The sequence below is a fragment of the Microtus pennsylvanicus genome, chromosome 5 (genome assembly GCF_037038515.1).
Source record: "Microtus pennsylvanicus isolate mMicPen1 chromosome 5, mMicPen1.hap1, whole genome shotgun sequence".
NCBI lineage: Eukaryota > Metazoa > Chordata > Mammalia > Rodentia > Cricetidae > Microtus > Microtus pennsylvanicus.
This window is the reverse complement of record NC_134583.1, coordinates 103743836-103769117: the sequence shown is the minus strand read 5'-3', so window position 1 is coordinate 103769117 and position 25282 is coordinate 103743836. Positions and strand designations below refer to the sequence as shown.

At 40.8% G+C, this 25282-nt stretch overlaps 1 protein-coding gene across 1 annotated transcript in view; it reads left to right on the top strand.

The window, feature by feature from the left end:
• The window catches only part of Mamdc2 (MAM domain containing 2), a 136702-nt gene that overhangs the window by 104533 nt on the left and 6887 nt on the right, over positions 1–25282 (top strand). The window contains exons 10-11 of the mRNA XM_075973717.1: positions 9542–9635; positions 12056–12208. Of these exons, the coding sequence (XP_075829832.1) occupies positions 9542–9635; positions 12056–12208 (247 nt within the window). The remainder of the gene's footprint in view (positions 1–9541; positions 9636–12055; positions 12209–25282) is intronic.

The window sequence follows — 25282 nt, the reverse complement described above, 5'->3', positions numbered from 1 at the left end:
CCATCGCTACCATCACAGTGTTCGGCAGAGTAGAGAGCATCTAGGAAGAATTATTTTGGGACTATGTGTGGTAGCACACACCCATAATTCCAACATTTGGGGAGGGAAGTGGCTGAGGCGGGAGTCCTGAGAGTTTGTATTTATAAAGCAAGGTCCTGTCTTAAACAAACAATTTGTGAGGGTGTGTTAAAGCTTAATGACAGGGCACTTGCCAGAGAGAGGATTAAGGAGAGGAGAAAAAAAGCAGCAGGAAGAGAGGGAAGAAAAGCGTTGTAAGAGGCCGCTAGTTTGTTCCCGGCTGCTCAGGCCCAAAATAACTACACAGAAACTGTATTAATTAAATCACTGCTTGGCCAATCATTTACTCGTATTGCTAGCTAGCTTTTACATCTAGAATTAACCCACTTCCATTCTTTTATATTTTACCGTGAGGCTCGTGGCCCACCAGCAAGGTTCCAGCTGGCAGCTCATGTCTTTCCAATCAGGTAGCTCCATGGTATCTCTTTCTCCCAGCATTCAGTTTAGTTTTCCCTGCCTACCTCTATTCTGCCCCCAGGTCAGGCCAGTTTCTTTATTAACTGATGGTATTCACAGCATACAGAAGGGAATCCCACATCACCTCCTCTTTTCTTTTTAAATAAAAAGGAAGGTTTTAACTTTAACATAGTAAAATTACATATAACAAAACAGGTATCAAGCAAGAATTATGGTTACAATATTTATATGTACTTTATCTTTTATCATAACTAAGGAAAATTATAACTATCTATTCTTCAGCTCCATCAAAGATTCCAGAAAGATATATTACCTAAGTAAACAGAAAGTGCATTGTAAGCAACTTCCAAAACTCTAGAACTGACAGAGACATCTCACTGCCTGGACAGTCACCCAAAGTTCTTCTGTACCATTGGGGCATCCATCTTCAGTCTACAGGCCCATAGTATCAGGCAAACTTTTCCACTAAGCAGGAAATTTCAAAGACAGTTCTACCTATATTGGCAATTTGTCAGTCACTTTCTTCTGTGTCCTGCAGAATGTCTGGCAGACTCGTTCATGAAGCAGGAACCCCAAAGGATCATCTCACCTTTAGGCAAGTTCAGCAGTCATTTCACTGTGGGTCCTGCATGTCCAGTTCATATGCCTGAGATGTAAACACAAGAAGCAGGAACGCCAGGGATGAGGACATGGTTCAGTTAGGACTTGCCTTGAAAACATGAGGGCCTAAGCTGAGCTCGCCAACACCCACAGAAAAGCTGGGCATGGTATCATATCTCTGGAACCCCAGTACTTGAGGAGGTGGAGACAGACAGATCCCCAGAGCTCACTGGCCAGCCATTCTAGCTAATCAATAAGCTCCAGGTTCAAACAGAGACCATGTCTCAAAAAATAATATGAAGAAAGACAGAGAAAAATATTATTTTGACCTTTGGGCTCTAGGTGCACACACACACACACAAACATGTATATACACACATGCGTGAATATATGTGCAAAACAGAAAAACATCCACATCTGTCTTTCATCAGTGACAAAGGGTTTATGATATCATTATATATAATATCCTCATTATTAGAATATGAAATTAGATTCTGAAATATCAACAAAGATGCTATCTTTTCTTTGTCTAACGCTCACTTTTGGAGATCTCACATTCGTGTTCTGTTCAGATGCCCCATATTGTGTAAAACTGGTCATCTGTGTCCCCAGTGTAAAGGCTATAACATTGGTTTCAGGCTTTGCTCTCAACATAAAGGAAGTATGAAGGGGACATGATGGTGAGGTTGTAGGATGAAGGATCAGGGATTTGGAAATTCTTTCCTAAAGTGATCATGGAAAGATGGAGTGGAAAGGTAACAGTACCAAGTAAGGGAGAGAAGAGCATCGTGGTGAGGAGGAGCAGTGGTGAAGCCAGAAGGGTCACCGCTGGGTCCCGGTTAGCCAGCTCTCTGAGTACACTGTTCTCCAGCACTCGGGGCTGTGCAAGCATGAAAGCGTGGTACCTATACTTTCTCTCCTCATGACAACCTCCTATTACAAACCTCAAGTCAGCAAGAGAGTGATAAGACTAATGTGAGCCCCCAATCCAAGTTTTGTGTGATGTGGAAGCCCTTAGAAACAAAGACTTGAGGATCCAGGGACCGGCTCTCCGTGCTGCATGGACAGCCGTATAGAAATGCTAGTGGGTAAAAAGAATGCACTGATGGCAATAGGTGGGGAGCAGGAACAGAACCTTAACACTCGCAGTCCCCTCATTTGGAGTAGATTGTCCTCCCAAGCACAGTCCGGAGCCCTTCTGAAGTGGGAGGGGTGTATAACCTACTCTCTGACCTGTAAGGTGGGTCAGAGAAGTTCTGCATGGCCACCTACAGCAGAAGATGGTAAAGATTAGGGCACTGTTTCTATGTTTTATGATGGTATTTGTGGGGAAAGGGGAGTCTAACTTTCAGCATCTCCCTTAGAGAAAATAAACTGTAGTCTCTACAGACTGTTTTTGGACGGACCTGGAGACAAAAAGACAAAGGTATAACGGGGGTGTCTGCAGTTGTCTAGAGGGTTGCTGAGTTCATTCCCTAGAAGGAACAAAGAATTGAGCCCCCAGAAAGGACAGAAGAGCAAGCTGTAGGGAAAGGGAAAGCTGCATGCATTCCGAATGAAAGAAGCCCAAACCTGGAGTCTTTTAGATGGTAGCTGGCTCGGATGCTTCCTGAGACCTCTGGGTCCTCCCTTTCCAATACTGATCCTGTTTAAACGCCCCCTCTCCCCAGTGCCATCTTAGGAAGCCCATTTTCCTTTCCTGGTCTACCTGCGCCACTCTAATTCTCCTTCAGAGGGACAAAATGTTGACTTCTGAGGCCCTGCCAATGTCCTTTGGTTCAAAGTAGCTGGGACAGGTAAGCACAATACTTTTGGAGCCCCAACTCTGAAAACTTTTAGATGTATGACCGAAATATTTGGTATAAAGTCCAGGCCCAGAGCTCTTTAACTGGGAAGTTCTAAGATCAAGTCTTTCAGAACCATATTTTTGTTTTATTTGACTTTTATTAAAAATAGCTCTTTTTCTCACATAATATATCTTGATTATGGTTTCCCCTCTCTCTCCTCCTCCCAGGTTTTCCCCACCTCTGTTTTCATCTAGACCCACTCCCTATCTGTCTCTCATTAGAAACAAGTAGGTTTCTTTTCTGTTTTATTTACTATGTATACCATGTTCTGTGTACATGTGTGCCTTCAGGCCACAAGAGGGCACCAGATCTCATTACAGATGGTTGTGAGCCACCATGTGGTTACTGGGAATTGAACTCAGGACCTTTGGAAGAGCAGCCAGTGCTCTTAACCTCTGAGCTGTCTCTCCAGCTCCAAACAGGTTTCTAATCGATAATAATTAATATAATATAATATATATCATAATATGGTAAAACAAAAACTAGCACATTGGAATTATACAAAGTAAACAAATAGAAGGAAAAGAGCCCAAAAGAAGATACAAGAATCAGGGACCCACTTGTTCACACTCAGCAATCTCATAAAAACACTAAATTGAATATCATAATATATATGCAAAGGACCTGGTGCAGACCCATGCAGTCCCTGGGCATGCTACCTCAGTCTCTGTGAGTTTGTATTGATTTAGAGGACTTTTTTTGTCTTCTTCATCCCCTCTGACTCTTACACTCTCTTTGCTCCCTTTCTGCAGGGTGGTGTGTGGGTGAGGGACAGGATTGAGGGTGTTTCGTGAGCCCTGAGAGGGGAGATTTGATGGAGGCATCCTGTTTAGGGCTGAGTGCAGTCTTCTTCAGCACCTACAGGGGAAGGAAAGAATGAGCAGAGTGGTATAATTTTCCCTGTCCCTGAGATGGCAAGGGTCTTGTGTTTCGTGCTTGGGATGTGCACCTTGCTGTCCTATGGATCTGAATCAGAAACTGCCCTTGTCTTGCCCTAAAACTGACAGATTCTGGAGCCTCTTCTACTTGTCCCCCACTTTACAGTGGCAGGAAGATCCAAAACTCGTGCAGAGTTTTAAAATCAATGAATTGCGAGGTTTGCATATTTACCACCCAAAGAGAGATGAAAAAATGGCTATGGCCTGCATTCTATCCCAGCATGCCCTCTATCTCAAACTGTATGAATAAAGATTTTTTGCACTGGGGAAATTTGGAAGCTGATCAATCTTTGTTGTTTGTCAAAACTAAAAGTTGTATTAAATTATATGAGTTTTTACAGAAAGAAAAAAGAAAACCAGATGGGTCTTTTTGGGTCTTTTAAGAAGAAAGCATCGGTCAGCGAAAGAGTTGTTTAAAAACACATGGTCCTTTTGTGGTTTGTGGGACACGCAAACCAAATATAGCATCTGCAAGAGTCATGCTATTACGATTTAGCAGCAATTTCCTAAAATATAGCCGGGATCTAAGACTGTTTAAATCTCACACTCTTTTCTTTTTTTTTTTCTCACACTCTTTTCCAGGTGCCATTCCACTAAGCTTGTTCTTATAAATTAGTGAAAAATTCCTTTGTTCCTGCCAAGTATCTTCATTTTGAAATCTGTGTTGTTTTCCTGGGGCTTTTGTAGTTCTCAGAATCAAACACACTGACACTGTCAATCATTTAAAAGAGTGCGATGACGTTAGGGGTTCCACACTATTCTTGTGTCCACAGCATCTTAATGAAGGGTTCTAGAATTTCTGTGTGTATATTATAGTGATTTTGTGACTAATTCCACCAACTCTGTAATCAACACACCCAAATACATCTCTGAAATTATTTGGATTTTAGCATCATGAGAAGAAACATTTCAGTTTAACCTGGGATCTGAAGTTGAGGCCCATTACTGATAACAAGAAATAACTGAACTCCCTTAATGGACATGGCTTACTTATGGTTTTGCTTGCAGAGGATTGAAATGTTTTCATCTGAAGATCACTTATGGAAGTTGTCCTTCGCATTCTAAATAGGGACCTAACTTTACCCCGCTGGCGGCTCAACAACTCAGCTTGCAGTCTATCAAACAGGCTACAGAGAGGTCATTAGACATCACTGAGAAACCATGCAGTTTGGCCAGGTTAGCTCTTTAACAAAGACAACCCTTGTTAATGGCTCAACAGAGCCATGTTTTACTGTATTCCACAGCTCTTTACAAAGCCTGATCTCCTTCATCTTCCAAATCCTATTCATTGTGTTGGCTAGTGTTTGCACTTTGACACCTCTGAAGTGAAAATGGATAGTTGTTCTAAAACTATTTAGTGGTTTGGCTAAATGGATTCCTGATAAAACTATTTCTCTTGGTCCCTCCCCACCCTACCCTACTCACAGTGTTCTAACCAGGAACTTCCCAAGATTTTCACTATCTTAGGGGCAGTCTGGCCCCTTTGACTAACACAGCCAGGAGTAGGTTTTCACACAGACCCTCTCCTCGTCGTTACCTCATGTCATGCTTGCTCAGTTCCCTCCTAAGTTCTTCTGCTTAGTATTAGTATTTTGTTTCTAGAGAGTACAAAATTATTTTTTTTTTCAAAATGAAAAAAAGATGAAGCATAGAGGCAATTCTATCGTCCTCTGACTAGTACAGTTTTGGGGTGAAAGGACTTGGAATAACAAAGCCCTAAAAGTTGAGGCTGGAGAGAGGATTTTGTGGGCCATACTACTGGACCCAGGACACCGACAATGAACAGTCAGTTGGCTTTAAATATCAATAGCACTGAGACTGAAACACCCCGTTGTGAATAAAAGAACATATGCGGTATCTTTTCTTAGCACAATGAAGACCAAGTTAAATAGTAATATCTGTTGTTACTTAACTATATTATTTGCAAGAATATTTGTGTAGCTCTCCAAAGCTAGTCTAGAGAGGCTTCCTCAAGGATGAATATTCTCCATCAAAACAAAACTAACTCTCAAGCATTAGTGACACCCAAGGCTGAAACCTTCAGGCACTTGAAACACACTGATTTAATGACTATGACTAGACTTAACTTCTGAGCTATCTAATCCTGTACAGCCCGGGACTCCTGTCTAAGAGATGCCATCCAACTTCATGTCTAGGAAACACTGTTCTTCATCTTTCTCCTTCTTCAATACATTTTAATATATACTTGGACTAAGGTGTATTTCCCACCTTTTAGAGATGATTTACTCTCTTCAAAATATTACTGAAATCGATATAAACATTGGGATTTTAACTCTATAAATGAGAGATTAATCCTCTCATGAATTTAGATTATGGCTGATCCTTTGACACAGTCTTATCTCAACCAATATGCAAAGGGTTTTTAGTGGATATTCATTGTACAAACTAATGGGTTGTTGAACTTCGTTTGTTTGAGGCAAGGTTTCTCTGGGTAACAACCCTAGCTATCCTGGAACTCACTCTGCATGTCAGACTAGCCTCAAACTCGCTAAGACTCACCTGCCTTTGTGGTGTTTCTGTTCATATGTAAAAGGTACCTTGATCATAAGCCCCAATTATCCTGTTGTCTCATTCTTACTGGTCCCCTTCTCTCTTTCCATGTAGTCTCCTTTTATTTTCATGGCTTACAGATGTATTTTTTGTATATAAGAGAAAATGCGTGGTATTTATCTTTCTGAGTCTGACCTATTTCAGTTAGCATGATGAGCTCCAGTTCCATCCATTTTCCAACAAATGTCACAATTACATTCTTCTTTATAGATAAAAACTCCATTGTCTATGTATTCTTTATTTATCTTTAGCTAGACACTTAGACTGAGTCTATAAATGTGGTTATTGTAAATAATACTGTAAGAAACATGGGCGTTCCAGTATCCACAGAGAGAGTTCTTAAGAGCAAGCACCAGGTAAATTTTTCTTTTGTCTTGGACAAAGTCAATACAGGGTAAGTCAACCACTCTTTCAGTAACCAACTACCTACAAATAGTTTCTCCATACCAAGTAGCCTACAAGAACCATAGTGCTTAGTGTTACCAGAGCTTCGGTAGAGAATGCCAGCTGCTAGACTGAGCAAAGTGATCTTGTTATACTTCTTTTATTTTCTGGAATGCTGACAGAAAACTGCCAAACAAATTTAAGGTTTGAGGCCTTAGCTTGAATTAAGTTAGTAGATGATGGGTTTGGGGGAGGGGGCGGTCTGTGGTTAGACAAAATGACACGTGGGCCAGCTAGTATTCTACATGTGGAAAAATCTGAAGTAGGGATAACCTGGTGTTGTTCCAAACTGAAAATTTGTTCAGCATAATTAACATGACTAAAAAAGAAGCCAAGTATGTGATTTGGTATGGCAAAAAGAATCCAAGAAGTCCATTCAATGTTACTCTTTGCAATTAGGAAATGCTATTTATCTATCGGTTCAATTCATTTAGGCACTTGGCTGCATTTTGCTACTGTATTGAATACTTTGTCATGTAGTTAACAATACTGAATAGCTTTAATTTAAATACAATTTGTGCCTATAGGCTGTCATATACATAACACTAGTCTAGAGTAAATATTAGCACATGATTCTACTTTAGTCTCTATATTGTGCTGGGAATTGAACCCAGGGTCCTGCAAATGCTAGGCAAAACCCTGCCATTGAGGTACATCACAAACATTATTCTACATTTTTGTTATAGATGTTCTTGTTCTTTTCTTCAACTGTAAACTGTGAAATAACTATAATTTTATGAGCCTAACATAATAATTATTTAGTTATTAAATTTTTTAGGCCTCTTCTATTAGTTTAGATGAATTGGAGATTGTTTTCTTTTAATCGGCTTTTTAACTTAGCATTAAATCAGTATCTGTGGCACTGAATAATTTCCACAGCACTCAGATTTAATGATCAACTATTTCTCAGACTGCTATATTCTAGTTTTTTTCTTTCCTTTTGGAATTTTAGGCTATTTCATCTGTTGCCCGCTTGCATGCTTTTTGGCTTAATGGTCACTATAAAATAGCGCCATAGTCAAGATATAAAAGCATGCTAATATTTCCCATCTTTAGAATGCATCACTATGCAAAGTGTTTGGGCTTTCCACAGGGACAGATTTAGAGGATGGATCATTTTGCAAAAGTACTCTTCCAGTGTACTTGTGAAAAACGGACTTTAAAGCTGACAAAAGGAAAAAAAGCCGTGTTTCCCCTCTGTGTAGCACAATTAATTTGGTAAATCATGAGGCCTATCAATGCATTCCTTCTAATATAACAATAAAATGCTAATAGAATGTAACACTGTTTGGGAGTGAAGACAGAGATCTTTGCTCCCCAAATGCGAAAGAAGCTCCAAGGCAGGAATCTAGACAGTAAAATATTTTCTCTACTATTTAGGTAACCTCTACAATCTTTCCAGAAGAAAGAGTCACAGAAGCTTACAAAAAGAGCCATAAAAGTCACCCTATTTTGTTTTGTTCTGTGTAAACCCACAGAGATAAACATTTCTATCTCTTAGCTATCCTATTTATAAAAGAATATGAACACAGAGTCTGGAAACATTCACACATCAGGCAATTAGAGCTTCCTCTGGGGAGATTGGCTTAGGACGTTTTATAGCTTGCATAGTGACAAGATGTCACGTGAGCTAAGATTTTTCTCTTAAAATAAATTCTGTCTTTTAATAAATCTGACCACTTGAGCAAAAGGACCCCACTAGTGGCACACAGGAATAAAAGCAAACCACAACATTTGGCATAGTAGAACCTAGACAGTTGAGTTTTCTCGTTAATCCTAAGTGGAATTTCAGCTGCTGTGTGTCAGCCTTTGTCTTCCCCACTTGCGTAGAGATTTGCAGCTGGGAGACGGAATATGGACCATACTAACCCACACTAATTAAACATTACACTACAGATTTGAAGCAGCTTGATCAACTACAGTGAAAATGCAACATAATATTTTAGGGAACTCTGCTTGGGCAGTATATATCTGAAACACAGCCTTTTAAACTGGCCCAATAGTAAGAAATCAAAATCTCTCTCTCTCTCTCTCTCTCTCTCTCTCTCTCTCTCTCTCTCTCTCTCTCTCTTCTTTTCTCCATTTCTCTCCCTCATCCTCCCCACACACACTGAATTTAATAATAACCATGTTAGGCCTTTTATTCGCCTTTGTCTTGGAAATGGAGCAGAAGTCTCTGGGTGGGTGGCCAATGGGACTTTATTCATGGTGTAAATAAAGCACACTGCTAGGCAGTTCTTTCAACAATAATGTTTGTACTGAAAACATTTGAAGGATGCTTGGGAAATAACCATCACTTTGGGGATTATCAAGGGAAGATACTTAAAACCTAAGGGGCTTTTCTCTATCACCTACCTAATTGCTTGCTTTCCTCATAGCAGCTGCCAATCTTGAAATACCACCTCTAGTTTTTATATTCATATACACTGTATTTTTTATGAAGTCAACTTTGCTTCAAAGAACGCAACTCCAGGGGAGTTTACCAATGGTAGCCATTCTTCATGCCACTGGATCCTGTTACTCATACAGGCAATGAGAGGGTGTTTCAAATTGCTTGTGCAGGTCTGTTGTGTTTAGGAAATCTCAGGTTGAAGGGTTTCCGTTTTCAGCTAACAAGATTCATTACTTTATTTTTATGAATTACAGGTGGTTTTTATGAGCCTATGCAAAAGCTTTTGGGACTGTGGACTTGTAGCGTTGGATGACATTACCATACAATTGGGAAACTGCCGGTCTCCAGGTAAGGGGACTATTAGTCACTTCAGTTGTGTGTCTCTCTGCCCTATGATGAACATTTCCGGCTCCTCTAAGGACCTCAAACATTTAATCCATACTATTCCATCCTTTGCTTTTCTTAATAGACACAGAGCTTTGTAGTCGATTCTACAAGTTGGAAATGAAGGTGCCAGTATTCTGTGGGGTTTTATATGTATGGCTTGTATCCTTTTCCTCATTGTAAGGAAAAATAGCAAATTAAAATGTTGGGGACAATGCATACACATTCCCTAGCTTATTAACTGCCTCCAAATAACACTTTAAAAACAAGTGTCCTATTATCACTGTTCTCTTAGAGAATGCACATTTTCAAGTAATACTGATGACGTTGCTATTTCACAAATACTTGTGAGACATATACCATTAAACTTTTGATAAAGTTGATATGTTCTAAGTCAACTAAGTGACAGAGAACAATAGACCCTACAGCAGCAACAGGTGACATAGTCTTATGTTGCTGATTATAGCAGCCTGATGGTTATTTGTTTCACTTTTTAGTTGCTTGAAAATTTTGTACAACATTGTTTTGATCATATTTACCTTCCCAAGTCTTCCCAGAACTACTCTCTTTCCCTCGTTCACCTAGCTTTGGGGGGAGGGGGGTCTAAACCCTTCAAGGCCATTTGTGCTGCCCAAAATATCCTTGGAAGTGTGTTCTTCCACTGAAACATGGTCAACTTGTGAAGGGTTATACACTTAGATAAATCTGATCCTTCCTTTTCCAGTAGCTATCTATTGTGAGGGGTAGGATTGTGTGCCTGACGCACCTATGCATGCTGGGATTTAGCCCGGCTTGGATGTACACAGGTCTTGTGCACGTTGTCACAACTGTTGTGAGTTCATATGTGCAGTTCATATGTGAGTTGATATGTGTTGTGAGTTCGTATGTGCTGTGTCCAGAAGATGTTCTGTTGCAGTCATCTCCAGATGCTGCTCTTACATCTTTGCCCCTGTACTTCCACAATGATCCCTGAGCCTTGGGATAAGGATGCAATGGCTCTTTCAAAGACCTCGGCTCGGGCTTCTATACCTCAGGAAAGAATTTCCAAATGAATCAGAAGCAAAATTGGAACTTATTAAGAAAAGGTTTAAACACGGATTTAAGTTCTAGTGTCAACACAACGAGATGCTTAGGAAAAGGACAGTAGACACCCAAGACATGGCTGTGGGGCTTCTCAAGAGAGAGTCTCCATAGTCATATAGAGAATTTTGGTGGCTTTCTGGAGTTACGTTGTTAAAAGGGTTTCTAGGGATTTTTTTCTTTTTCTAATGTGGTTTCTAATGTGTACTGATAAACATAAGGACTGTTGAGAAGACAAAGCCACAGTGTTGAAGGATTCCTTACTATATTAGTTGCAAGGGGGTTGGGACATATTTTGTCTACAAACTAAATTTATAATCTTGTGTGTGAGAGTCTCAGAACATAACATGTTTGCATCTGGAAATGGAATAAGATTAATTTAAGTCATACACAAATCTTAAGCAAGGCTCCCTGCTATTTTAGCATTATTATTTAAAATAGTTCTAGAAGTGTGTCAAATCCTCCACTCTTGGCTGGCTTGAGACTTCAGCCAGACTCCAGAATGAGCTCCTCCCAATCATTTCTTTATAATTTCCCTTTTATTTTTGTCTTACATCAGACTAAGCATTGATGACAGTAAAAAAAAAAAATAAAGTCATGGAAGCTAGCAGCATGTCAGACATGGCAGGCAGTGAGTAAACAGTACATACCTCCAAGATCCTCAGTATTCATCTCCATAACAAATAGCCAACGTGTAGCAACACTCTGATACTGGAGAATAATTGCAAACTGCATTTGGGCTGGTGGCCTTGCTCAGTGGCAGACATTCTCACAGTTTACACGGGCTCTGTGTTTGCTCCCTTGCTTTCAGACCCTTGGTTTCTGAGTCCTTGGAAGGACAATACCAATAAGAATAGCCACACTCAGGGCATATAACAGGGAATGAGGCTTCATTAATTAGCACTGTATGTAAAATAAAAGACAAGAGAAACATAAAATACAGACTGTCATTGAAAATTTCACTGGGGATATGGATATAAGGAGGTGGTGGAGGCACTGCATCTCCAATTTCCAGAGCTTTGCAATTCTGCTCAAACAAATTCCCAAGTTCGGGAAGATCTTGTTCAAAGTAACCCAATATTTCAGATCTAGATTTCAGATTCTGTGTCAGGACAGGACCCATGATGGAGCACAGATTAGCTGGAGGAAAGGCTTGGTAGGCCTCCTGTGGGGGTCTGCCTCCCCATAGGCTTGACATATGGCCAGACACCTCTCAGACATGCAATGTGGGCTGCTAGGAGCCATGAGACTATACATATTCATCGACTGTCTCCGCAATTGCAACACCTGCTGTTTCCTTGCAGGGAGACTTCCACCTCCACCTGGAGAGTGCACTTTCGATCAAGATGAATGTGCGTTTACACAGGAGAAAAGAAACCGGAGCAGCTGGCACAGGGGGAGAGGAGAAACACCCACCTCTTACACAGGACCAAAGGGAGATCACACTACTGGGGTAGGTGAGTTATGCCACATGGTGCTGTTTCCTAAGAACATAACTTAGCAACTAGCGGTCATTTACTGCATTTTGAGTGTGCAGATTCACGTCTTGTGACCAGAATAAACTACACGTGAGTCTAAACGTGTGAAACTTTTAATCAGTTTACTGGAAAATCATCTTTTATGTTTATAATACTGATTAATGTATAGTGCTGCAAAGATAATTTAGAACTAGGTTTTAAAAACTGAAAGAAGCACAAAAGGGACAAAGAAGTTAATCAAAGTTGGAGTTGAGGATTAGTATATAAATGTACAGGCAGATTGGGAGCATGCAGGTAAGTTCAACTCCATTCATCTGGGAATTCTGATTCACTATGTTCTTAGGATAAAGCAGGGGGAGCAGATAGCTGTAGGTAAAGATAATCAGATGCACGTTATCAACCCCGCAGACAAGGTCTTATTCAAGCTGGCCTGGAACTCAGGATCTTCCTGCCTCAGCCTCCTGAGAGCTCAGAGATGTAGATGTATGCCACCATGCCTGACTAAGGAGTATGATTTCAACACAGAGTATGTAAAGTATCCTAGGACAAACTCAAGATTGATCATCCTGTTACTACGGTCTATCAGCAAGTAAAAACAATCAGTGGCAAGATATGCCCGTTTAGTATATCAGTTAAGACACAACTTAAGTTCAAAGAAGGAAAACTGACCCTGAACTAAACCCACAGAGATCCTCGACACTAAGCTTCAGGGTCCTTAAAGAAAAGTCAGGAGGATATGCTGGGTTATACTGTGCTTACCTTATGACCAGCCTCAAGATAGATCTATGACCAAGTACCATGGATCAACATATAATATATGTAATCTTTCTACTGAATTAGCCAAACTTGGTAGACCTCAACCACAAATGGCTTTATTTTTTTTTCCATCATTCACTTCAGTTATATCCTGAAGACTTTTCTCCCCACTCCTTGGTAAATTCCATAACTTCCAGTTCTTCTGAGGTATTAAAACAGTCATAATTCAGGCATGTTAAAACGTCTAGTCCAAATAAAAAAACTTGCATTTCTCATTCAGTCGAAATGCTTCTGACCTCTAGAGCTTGGCCTTGACTCCTTGTCTCAGGAGGATAAAGGAGAAGACTGTCTAGTCTTTAATCTTTATCTCATCTCCTCTCCTGTTTTCTCTGTGTTTCATCCTCAAGTCAGGGCAGGTAGAGAAAGAATTAAAAGAAAAGAACTTTAAGATATTTAGTGCTGTTTTAAATTCTCTCTTGGCTATTGACTGCTCCCTCACTGTGACAGATGTCAATGCTGGCCAACTGGAACTTCTCCAGCACATCATTCCTGGCTACATCCGTTCTCCCTAGCCCTCCATAACCAGCCCTTTGCTCCTCCACATTAAGGGGCACACCTTTGTACAGCCACCCAAGATTTTTTGTGAAAGTTTTTGCTTTGTTTGAAGAGCCCTTGATTCCATCCATCTTCCCAGAGTGTCCACTGGCCTCAAAAACGAATGCTCTCTCACCTAAAATGTTCCACCTAGTGTTACTGCTGCCCTTTCTGTGTGCTGCTTTCTCATGGGCTCGGGAAGATTATTTCCTCAGTGAAGGGATGCAGCAATGGCCAAAGGTAGACCAGATGTCCACTTTCAGTATTGAATAGTGATTATAAAAGAGTTTATGAGACCTGTTAAGCTCCATCTGAAAATGCATCAGGAAGTTACAATGATAACTAGAAGCCATATATGATAGCTCCCTGGCAGCATAAAACAGAAACAGAACTCAAACTGATATAAATTTTGCTGAACTTTGAGACAGGAAAAGGTCAGTTCAGGCACATTCTGATGCAAGGGATAAACTATGTAATCAGGGAACTCCCTTCTCTTTCCACCTCTCTGTGCTGGGTTTTCTGAATTAGTTCAGTCTCTGACATGATATCCAATCATGGGAAGAAACTGGCTACAGCAAAGGCAGCCTCATGGACTTTCAGTACTGAATTTTGCAGAAAGGAAAAATGCTGATGAAAATCTCCAGACTGATCCCCCCCCCCCCGTCTTTTTGAGAAACAGCACTATTAGGAGCCCTGGCTGGCCTGAAACTTGCTACAGACCCACCTTCCTCTCTCCTAATTCACAAGTGCTAGAATTAAAGGCCTGTGACACCATGGCCAGCCAAACTGAACCTTATTGGCTCTGAATAGCAATGTCACGAGATAGAGTACTATAAAAACCATTGAATTCCCATAGTACTTAATATTGTGACTTACATAAGCTATGCAAAAACAATCTTTACAGGATAAGTGAACAAATGCATGCATGCATGCATGAATGAATGCCTTTACTGAAACATGAGAAAGAGCATTATATAGCAAGACCTCTAATAACTAGTATGGTGGTACATACCTATAATCCCAGTACTCAGCAGACTAAGGCAGGAGTATTACAAATTTAAGGCCGGTCTGGATTACATAATGAGATCCAGGCCACACTGGGCTATATAGCAAGTCCTGTCTCAAAAAAAAAAAATCACCAAAACCCTCTTTAGAAAAACTAAGATTGTGGGAGGATACTATTTTTAATATTCAGTATAGTAGAAAGAGCTAATCAATTTAGCTCATCTGTTATGGGAGGTTCTTTTTCCTGGGAGAAAGTTGATAGTATTTTTTTCTTTTATGCAGACAAAAGAAGGCTTCAGTTAGAGGTATGAAAAGATGCTATCAATGATAAGCATAGGAAGACTTCGTGGGGGGCAGGGATTCTGGATAATGAAGATCATGGGATGCCTTGGACATGGAAGACAGGGCAGAATCACAGTAGTAAATAGTGAAGGAAGCACTCCTGAACAGCGAAAAGGGAAGCAACCGGGTCAAGGGTAGAAGAGACCTATGGATTTTGGAGTTGGGAAAACCTAACAGATTATAGTCATTGAGTATGTCCTTAAGAAAGCAATTTAAATTTCCAGCTTTGACATCAAGAAAACAAGAATATCGACAACTACCTACTCATTTACATAATTTCAAGGAGTGGTCCAAGATCAAGGTTTCTCACTGTTGCTTTCTTCTGTCCTCTCTGGCTTGCAAATGGCCATCTTCTTGTTGTGTCTACATATGGTCTTCCCTCTGTGCCAACACACTCCTGATGTCTCTTTATCTTATGGTACTTGTAATGAGTCAGTAACCACCCTAACAATCCTCTTTTAACTCAGTTACATCTTTAAAAGCTCAGTCTCTAAATATAGCCACACTCTGATATACTGGAGCTAGGTCTTCATCATGTGTGCTTTGGAGAGATGCAGCTTAACCCATGGCAGACTCCCTCCCAGGAATCAGTGTCATGGGCTGAATATCAAAGGAGGAGGACAATTCTTTCAAGTTAAATGAGTGACAGCCCAGGCCTGCTCCTGCTCCTCTTTATGCTACAGTCTAGGCTTGTCTGACTCAGAACATGTTCTACCTCCTCCTCGCACATTCAAAAGCATGAAAATCTATCAAAAACATGTGCCATGTATATTAAGTAAGGCATAGTTCTAGTCCTTTACTGACATCATACTGGACTATGGGGGCATATGTTAATTAACTCGGAATGGCTTTGTTTGAAGATGGTGTGGTTGTGTTTTCTTTGTCCCTTTGGAAACTTAAAAGAATCTTTCAGCTGGCTAGGGTAAAACTTCACAGCAAAAGAATGAATGCAAATGTTTCTTAGTGAACTCCATATTTATTCTGAATGAATACTAGCTCTATTACATGAAAGTCTCTGGGGCACAGTGTAGAGAATGCTGATTTTAAAAATAAATTATCTCACCTGCTTCAATATTAAATTCCAAAAGATTCTCAAGACGCCTTTCAGATTTTTAACTAATAAAATATTTTTGGAATCTATCTTTTTATTCCCATGCAATAACAATGCACGTAAGAAAACAAATACCATGCCCATGGTACCTATAGATACATAGCATTTGGTTAGGGCTGCCAATTACTTTAATAACCCTTTCACTGTAAAGCTAGGGATTATTTGTTGAACATTTTTCCTGAGTGGGCTCTTACCTAGAATCTTTATACTCTTTCTATAATTTGCTGAGCAAGTAAAAGGTCCCGTTTTTCAGACAGGGAAATAAAGGCTTGGAGAAGCTAAGAGCCATTTCAGAGCTAAATAGTAGTAACTGGGAGAGCAGGGACTGGATTTCAGGTTTGTTTGGCTCTAGTGAGCATATTCTCTCCACATTGCCTGACTGGAATCTCTCAGACACTGCCACATCACACATGACTCATAATGCATGCCGTCATCCGAAATAATCTACAGGGTTCCCGACCTATTTCTAGTGTCGATAATTTGATATTATGGGTGCAACTCCAGAAGCACACCCCATATTCCTGTTGTCTACCCTCATACGTGGTAAAGTAGCTTTCTTCTCCCCCAGTTGTTAACAGTATGGGCTAAATAAGACTGAAACAAGCGCTCTCGGATCTAAAAGAGAGAAGGGTGACCCATTCAAAACTGCAAGTGTTATAAACAAAGACTCTTCTAAAACAACTGTCCAGAGTTTTCTACACATTTATTTAGCTGGAAAGAGAGAGAGACAGACAGACAGACAGAGACAGAGAGAGAGAGAGACAGAGACAGAGAGATCACGCATGCACACGGCACAGTGTGAGTGTGGAGATCAGAGGACTGTCAGGAGTTTGCTCTCCACCCACCATGTGAGTTCCAGACACTGAACTCAGGCCACCAGGCTTGGGGAAAACACCTTTCTCCTCTCAGCCATCTCACTAGCCCCCCAAATAACTACTTATTCAAGCTACCAGCCTCAGAAGTTACATACATATAAGAATCAACTATCTCAAAAATGAGTTACCATTAATATCACACAATCCAGGGTCCCCACTTGATTCATTCCATATCTTCTGAGCACTCGATACCCATTACATACAAAACACCATCCCAATGACTCGAAGCTACAAGTAAAGCTATAAGGGTCAAGTTCAAGAGATGGTGGGACAGTGTCAGGCAGCAGCTCCCCTTAGCAGTCTATTGGAGGATGAACCAGAGTAGCTCAGGAATAGTAAGGAATATGAACGCATGCCAGGATGAAGAAACAGCAAGCATGAGACACGCAGCCCTTTAGGCAGAAGGACAGCTTTCAGGACCTCTAAGTTACACTACTGACCATAGGATTCTGTCACCCAAGAGTCCCATGAAAGTAAAGCCTCAAATGTGACCTTATACGGAGGTGGTACACTTGAAGCTATGAGTCTCCACAGTAGGAATGGGTAACAAGGCCATATAACAAGGAAATATCCACCCATACAACAGTGATTTATCCATGACTTGGCCACTCCTATGTCCAATTGATTGAGATAGTGGGGACATCTCATAAGCAGTGTTGAATTATGCCTCATGGCCTTCAGCTAGAAAGTAAAAGGGAAAAGTAGGGCTGGAGAGATGGCTCAGTGGATAAGAGCACTGGCTGCTCTTCCAAAGGTCCTGAGTTCAATTCCCAGCAACCACACGGTGGCTCACAACCATCTGTAATGAGATTTGGCTCCCTCCTCTGGCTTGCGGGCATACATGGAGGCGGAATGTTGTATAATAATAAATAATAAATAAAATCTTAAAAATAAAGGGGGAAAGTATATTTTCATAGACTCCTACTCTCACTGCCCGTTTAGCATGGCCTTCCCACTCCTGCCCCATTCACACGGGTGTAGAGAAATTCTGCAGAGGCTTAAGCTAAGGGTGATTGAAGACACCTCAGTATTAAAGACCAAAAGCCACTGGTATCTGCCTTGGGCCCAAGACAAGGCATCTATCAAGGTGCTTCTGAATCAGTCCTGTCTTTTAACTTTCCATGTGTAAAGCCTGTCAGTTTACAGTTGGCAGAACTTGAAAAAAAAAAAAGAGGAAAGAAGAAAGATGGGCGAGAGGGAGGTGAGAGGCAAACCTGCTTTATAGGCAGTTGCATTAGACGGCCAGTCAATACATGTCTGTATTGACAAAGAAAGGCTCAGAAAAGCCACACTATAAATATGTCAAGCTGCTGTGTGTCTGTCAGAATCAATACATCATCTCAGGTTAAATAAAGACAAGCCCTGTGAATGAAGCTCTTCAATTTAGCTGCCGAATTGGTCAAATAATGTCAACTTCCCAGGAATGGAGTGTTTGGGAAGTAGCCCGCCTATTCTGACTCAGTGTCTGTGCCCAGCCTGTCCTTGCAAGTGCCTTAATCATGAAGCTCTTAGTTTACTGTTCTGCCACGGCAGAGGTGCAGCTGGGATGAGGCCGAGTGAAAAAGGTCACTGTTCTTAGCAAAAGCCAAGCATTTCTCTTGAATTAGCATTCCTGAGCTGTTAGGGCTCTTTAGTGCTTACATATGAATTTTGAGATTGTTTTTCCATTTCTGTGAATAATATAATCCGAATTTTGATGTGGATTACACTGAATTGTAGACTGCTTTTCTAAAAGTAAATTTATTTATTTTTACATGCATAAATGTTTTACCTTCGTGTAATGCATATATGTCTGAGCACCATGTGTGTGTAATATTCACAATGGGCAGAAGACAGGACATTGGATCCTCTGGGATGAATGTCTTATCTACCAACTTACCCATAAATCCCCCCCGATCAAAAGATAGAATGTGATATTGTATTTCTGCCCTCTTATGATGATAAGCATTTGTTGGTGCTTTCTGCCTTTTTTTCCAAGGAACTTGTTGTAGCTGAGATAATATCGCATAGTGTCCCATTCTTTGGCCATGGGTAATAGGAGAATAATAAAATTTATACAAACTCTGGCTGTAAACTGCCCAACAGCAGATGTCACTGTTTGTGTCTTTCCTTTTATAACCCCCCATCAGGAGCAATAAATACCAGGTACATTATGTTAAGAAAAATATCCCAGCTGTACTTGTTAAAGCACAGTAAGGCAGACTTTACTCCCAACCATCATGGAACCAGCATAGTGTGATTTTTCAGTGGTGGGGAAAGACTGCGCTCAATCCAAATGCAGCATGGCCAAGGAGGACTAGAGAAATGAGGGACTGCATGAGACCAGGGCTTGGAAAATTAGCAGGAAGAAGCATCCTGTGTAGAAAGGATTCTTGGTAAGGGCAGCCCAAGGCTCTGAGACAGTGGCAGGTAAAGGAAATGGTCACATAGCTCCTTGATTAGATGTCGGGGTGGAGGGCTCCTGACTTAGGAAGCCTCTTATAAGGTAGGATTTGTGAGGAAAGGGTAGGCCTAGGGAAAGATTTAGGAGCTAAAGTTGGGTCAATCTTTGCAAACTCTGAGCATTAAAGTGCTGTAAATGTCTTCTTTTTATTCCCTTGTCAGAGAAGAAACTTAGAAAACTGTATTGTGCTATTTAAAGTGACTCGTAGAGTCAGTATAATTTTTGCTTAGATAACACTGAAAATTTTCTTTAATGCCAAATATATCCTGAAATAATATATTTTGAAATTTTTCATTGACTCAACAAGTTAATAGCAGTTCATAGATTTTTAGGGTGATGGGGGTATGCAGCCTATTATAGACCAGCTAAAACAACATCTACATTAAATAGTATGGCAACCTATTGAGTGAAATTATAATAATTATCTGCTGTTGCTTAGGTAACAACAATAAGTTCTCTTGTTACTAAGTACACACTGCAAACAATGATGAATTTCATCAAAAAAGAGAGCTAGTACCTGCATGGGTGACTTACAGCATGTCTATGGCTCCCTTTAAAATATATCTAAGAAGATAATGGTAGGAGCAGCTTTAAAAGGGGGGCTTCCTATTTTATACATTGGAACGTGCTCCACTGAGACGTGGGACCAGTAGCACAGTGTGCTTTTCCTTGATGCCTACCGTGGATAATGACCACAGGGTCCTTTGGAAATTAACGTAATGCACTCTGGAACTTTGAAGGCCATGCCTCTGTCTGTAGAATGCATGCTACCTTTTCACTTCCCATCCTTCAAGCCTGGAAGAGCATATACTGGGGAAAAGAAGGAAGGAGACAGGCATCAAAACTGGTTTATAGATAACCGTATTAAATGGTAAGTCAATTTAAATGTATTACTTAAAAAAGAAGCACCAAAAAAAAAAGGGAAAACGGAAAGAAAACTATAAATATGCCAGGTAATTTTGTGCCTGTCAGGATCAATACATCTTATATATAACAGTTCTAAAGAAGATACAGTTTCTGCCTTCCTAAAGGACAATGCAAAAAAAAAAAAACCTTTCAATATCCTGAGGTTAGCGTGGTATAGTCTAATAGAAAGGTAAAGCATCCATCAGTGAACTGCCCCTCCTCTTTGCTGGCTGTAGAGGCTGGGGCATGATTCTAGGGCCTCTGAGACTGAGTTTCCTCATATATAATAATATAATAATTGTTATATTATATTATATATAAATACAATAATAATAGCAATAACAGTTAATGCCCTACTAGTCTCTTACGGTTGCTGTGGTAATTAACTGATAATTTATAAAAAAGTCACTGAAACATGTGGTATCATTATTTCTACAATTCATGAATCTTTCATTGAATCTGATGTCTGGCTCTGTAATACTTTCCTATACCCCCTATTTAATGCCATGTGTGCCTCTATAAAGTAGAAAGCCATTGCCTGTGACCACTAATAAACTTCCTTGGTAGAAAGCAAAAGACTTGGTAGAGTCACTAAACCAAAATCCCCCTTAATCACATTCTATCTACCTCCGGTATGTCAAGTGATAAGAGTATGGCTACTTTTCGGTTTGCCAATAATACCTATGCAAATAAAAAACCCATAACCAGCATGCCAGAACTGTTATTTCATAGACTTTTAGCTTGTTTTCTGTTTTATGCTAGCATGAAGTTTATTTGAATAAACATCTATAAGTAATAAAACTATTAAAACTATTGCAAATAGACTATTAAAAGGAAAATATTAAATGCAAGTAGCATATGTAGACAAAAAGTATAACGAAGACAAAATCTGTAGGATGAAAGAGTGGGGAATACTTACCAATAAATCATTGCACTAAAATAGCAACAGAGACGCCCTCCAAAACACTCTAGCCCACCATGTCACTGCTGTTAAAAGAAAGACAGCACTCTGACAGATGGGGTGTCTGGCATCAAGGTGGCATGGATGTTACAATGTTTAGCTCTCTGGTTTCTGCACCATCTGTGTGAGTAACTCTGTCCTACAGAACTAAAAAGTTTCCTAACACAGATGCCACTGTGCTTCCTATTTATGAGACAACGACAGCAAAGTCATAACAAGCTTACCAGGGTTTTATTGCCATTTATATGATGCCAAGCTGTCAGAATTCTTGGTGAGCTTTTGTTTTAGGTTTTTTTAATATGGATTTTATGACTAAATGATAATGAATAAGTAAACCAACAGATAACTATCCCATTTATGAGAAATTTTCTCCTTCACTTACCCCACCTCAACTTCTGGCCACTGAGTCTCCTAATAGGTGGCCTGCCTATTCACCCCATCCCTCCTCCTCCCAGAAAAAGCAGCTCCATTCACTGCCTTACCACCTCCAAACAAAGACACCGTCATTCTCTTTCAGAATGCTCTTTGATGTTCGTTCTGGAAATTAAATTCTCTGTCAACATAAGTAATAAGTAAAAGTAGGTGTCTTCTTCATGTCTAAGAAGACATACCAAAGAATAGTTTAGTTATGGAAATATGCTCTTAAATGAAAACAATGTATTTGAAATGTTGTTTGGGTTTGGTTTCTTTGTTTCTTTTGTACTGTTTGCTGATGCAAGATCTTAGTAGCCGCACGACCTTAAACTTCTCATCTAGCGGGAGTATGGGCATGTGTATGTGTGTGCACACGTGTGCGAAATTGTACACAATGTCATTGTTTTTAACAGCTGGGTCATACTCCATTGTGCAAATGTACCACACTTTCTTCATTCATTCTTCAGTTGAGGGGCATCTAGGTTGTTTCCAGGTTCTGGCTAGTATGAATGCTGCTGCTATGAACATAGTTGAGCAGGTGTCCTTATGGAATGATTGAGCATCCTTTGGGTATATGCCCAAGAGTGGTATTGCTGGATCTTGAGGTAGATTGTTTCCTAATTTTCTGAGAAACCTTCGTATTGATTTCCAAAGTGGCTGTACAAATTTGCACTCCCACCAACAATGGAGGAGTGTTTCCTTCCTCCACATCCTCTCCAGAATAAGCTGTCATTAGCCGTTTTGATTTTAGCCATTCTGGCAGGTGTAATATGGTCTCTCGGAGTTGTTTTGATTTGCATTTCCATTATAGCTAAAGATATTGAACAGTTCCTTAAGTGTCTCTCAGCCATTTGAGATGCTTCTGTTGAAAATTCCCTGTTTAGATCTGTACCCCATCTTAATGAGATTATTTGGTAGTTTGATGTATAGTTTCTTGAGTTCTTTATATTTTGTGAATATCTCAGATGTGGAGTTGATGAAGATCTTTTCCCATTCTGTGGGCTGCCATTTTGTCTTATTTACGGTGTCCATTGCCTCATGGAAGCTTTTCAGTTTCAGGGGGTCCCATTTATTGCTGATCTCAGTGTCTGTGCTGCTGGTGTTTTATTCAGGAAGTGGTCTCCTGTGACAATGTGTTCAGGGCTCTTTCCCACTTTCTCTTTTGTCAGCTTCAGTGTTACTCGATTTATGTTGAGGTCTTTGATCCACTCGAACGTGAATTTTATGCATGGCAAAAGATATGGATCTATTTGCTTTCTTCAACATGCTACCATCCAGTTGAGCCAGCCGCATTTGTTGAAGGTTTCTTTTTTCCATTATATAATTTTGGGTTCTTTGTCAAAAATCAGGTGTCTATAGGTGTGTGGATTTATGTGAGGATCTTTGATTCAATTCCATTGATCCAGATTTGAAAGGCTTTTTAATATGACTGAAGGAAATGGGTAATGCAACAACTCAAAAGTCGTGCATCTGGGAAAAGAACGGATAGGGAGTCAGGGGTGAGAGGACAGTATTAACAGGCACAAGAGAGATAAGGAAGGGTTGGGAGAGAGTAGCCGGACTGTACTGTGTAAAGATTACCGAAGGACTAACCTGATAATCATAATGGAGTGATTTTTTAAGGACACCTTGTAATCTACCAATTGTTTTTCCCAAAGCTTTGCTGTCTCCCCGATGGTTAGGAATGCTCTTTCAGACCAATGAAAACAGCTTGCCGCTCCTTCCATGGGGCCTCATCACGCAGGCTGCCAAAGCCCCTTCCCAACCCTTTAAAAGAGAGCCAAGAGCCTAGAGGAGCAGCTGTCTACCCGTTAAAGATTATGAGTACAGTGTGAGCCTCTGCTTCTCAGGACATCACAGTTGACTCACAAACAACAGACAGGGCCCTGAGCGACCCGGAGATCCACGGAACTCCTGCATCCTAAATGTCGGACGGCAGCCCACAGAAAGAAATCACTTTAGCCCCACCACCGCCAGCAACCATCGTTCATGTACAGGAACCCACGTGCTGAGCCTCAAGCATCAGTTCTGCCATGTCCTGTTCTACCCCAGGCGTTGGCTGCAGAGACAGACAGCGCTTGAAGCTGGAATGTAGAATGCGGACAAGCGCACTTGACCTTGCTCTGCTCTCGAAACACGAGTGAGGCAGACGAGCCTCTGTGACGTTCTCCGGTGGTTTCAGGAAAAGGAAGGATCGTGCACAAGTCGAGAAAGGAGAAGTATTTGTAATCAAGAGGAACAACCAGTTCATACATGGGGGTGGGAGTTCTGATTAGCTAGCAAAGATGTTAAACGTATTATTTAGGAATAGAAGTTGATTGAGATTCCTTTAAGTCGGTATTTCCGTACACATGTGTCCTTAATACAGATTATTATATCCCGAAGTGATTTGCGAAGGCTGAGAATACTGAAGAAAGGCAAGAAAGGCAGACTGAAGTTAGTGTCCTAGGAAGTCACTCTCCATCCAGGCAGGACTGTTCTTCCAAAAGGAGCCCAACCACATGGGTCCAACAGTGTGGATTTCCTTTTATATTCTTCAGCACTTAGCCCATAGCTCTCTGAGACTAGTAGGCTTAACTAAGAGCTTTCACCTGATTCCCAAGACTCGGTGACTCGGGAACAGAAAACTGAGCAGGCTGTGGCAGTGACATGGATAGGAGTGTGTAGGCCAAAGCAAGGAGATGTGGTTAGAGGAGGCTAAGAATTATTATCACTAAGTGAAAGACAACCCTAGGCCACCTGTCATCCACGAAGTCATTGCTTCCTATCTTATCTCTCCGCCCCTCCTAGTCTTTCATTTGCACTTGCTCAGTGAAAGACTATTTCAAGGACAGGACAATGTCTTTTCTCCTAGAGCCTCGTCTCCAGCAAGGGTCTGTCGCGTGGGATTGCAAGCGGCCTTGGAGAATTCCAAAGCAAAGCACGTGTGTGTGTGTGTGTGTGTGTGTGTGTGTGTGTGTGTGTGTGTGTAGTTCAGGCTGGACTCAAACTCACTATGTAGCCAAGTAAGACCTTGAACTCCAGTGTTTTCTGCCTCTCCCTCCGAAGAGCTGAAATCAGAGGCAGAAACCACTACTCCCAGCTTTATGCATGTTCCTTTCTAAAAATACCTCAGACGACTGGAGCTTGTTCGGGAACATTTGTTCTAATGTGACTGTGATTTTATCTCATCTTAGGTTTGTAGTAGATTTGTCTTAGAGCAAATCTTAGAGTCCAGATGTCTTGCTCATTGCCGAGAACTTCATCCGTTCGGTGTGAACTGGGTGGAGCCATGTGTTCTAGAAACGATCGGACTTGTGTGTGGCTTGGTGCTAGGAAAGAAAATATGTTCATCCATCCGTTCACAGATACTTTTGAACATCTACCATGCCTAGGAACTGGGCATGTGGTCCTGAACTAAACAAGGAAGCTGTGCATTAGAGAAGAAGGAAACGAAGATTAAAGAGAAAAGAATTAGGTGACCCATTAAAAGGCAATTAAATGTTACAAAAGCATAATAAATGAAGGTATAAGGGATGAGGAGCGCTGCCGGAGCAGGTGAGAGGGGGAGATGGCAACTTGAAATAGTGAAATCAGAATAGGCCCAATAGAAAAGGTAGCGTCCAAGCAGACACTTAAACCAGGAAAGAGTGAGACCGGAGAAAAA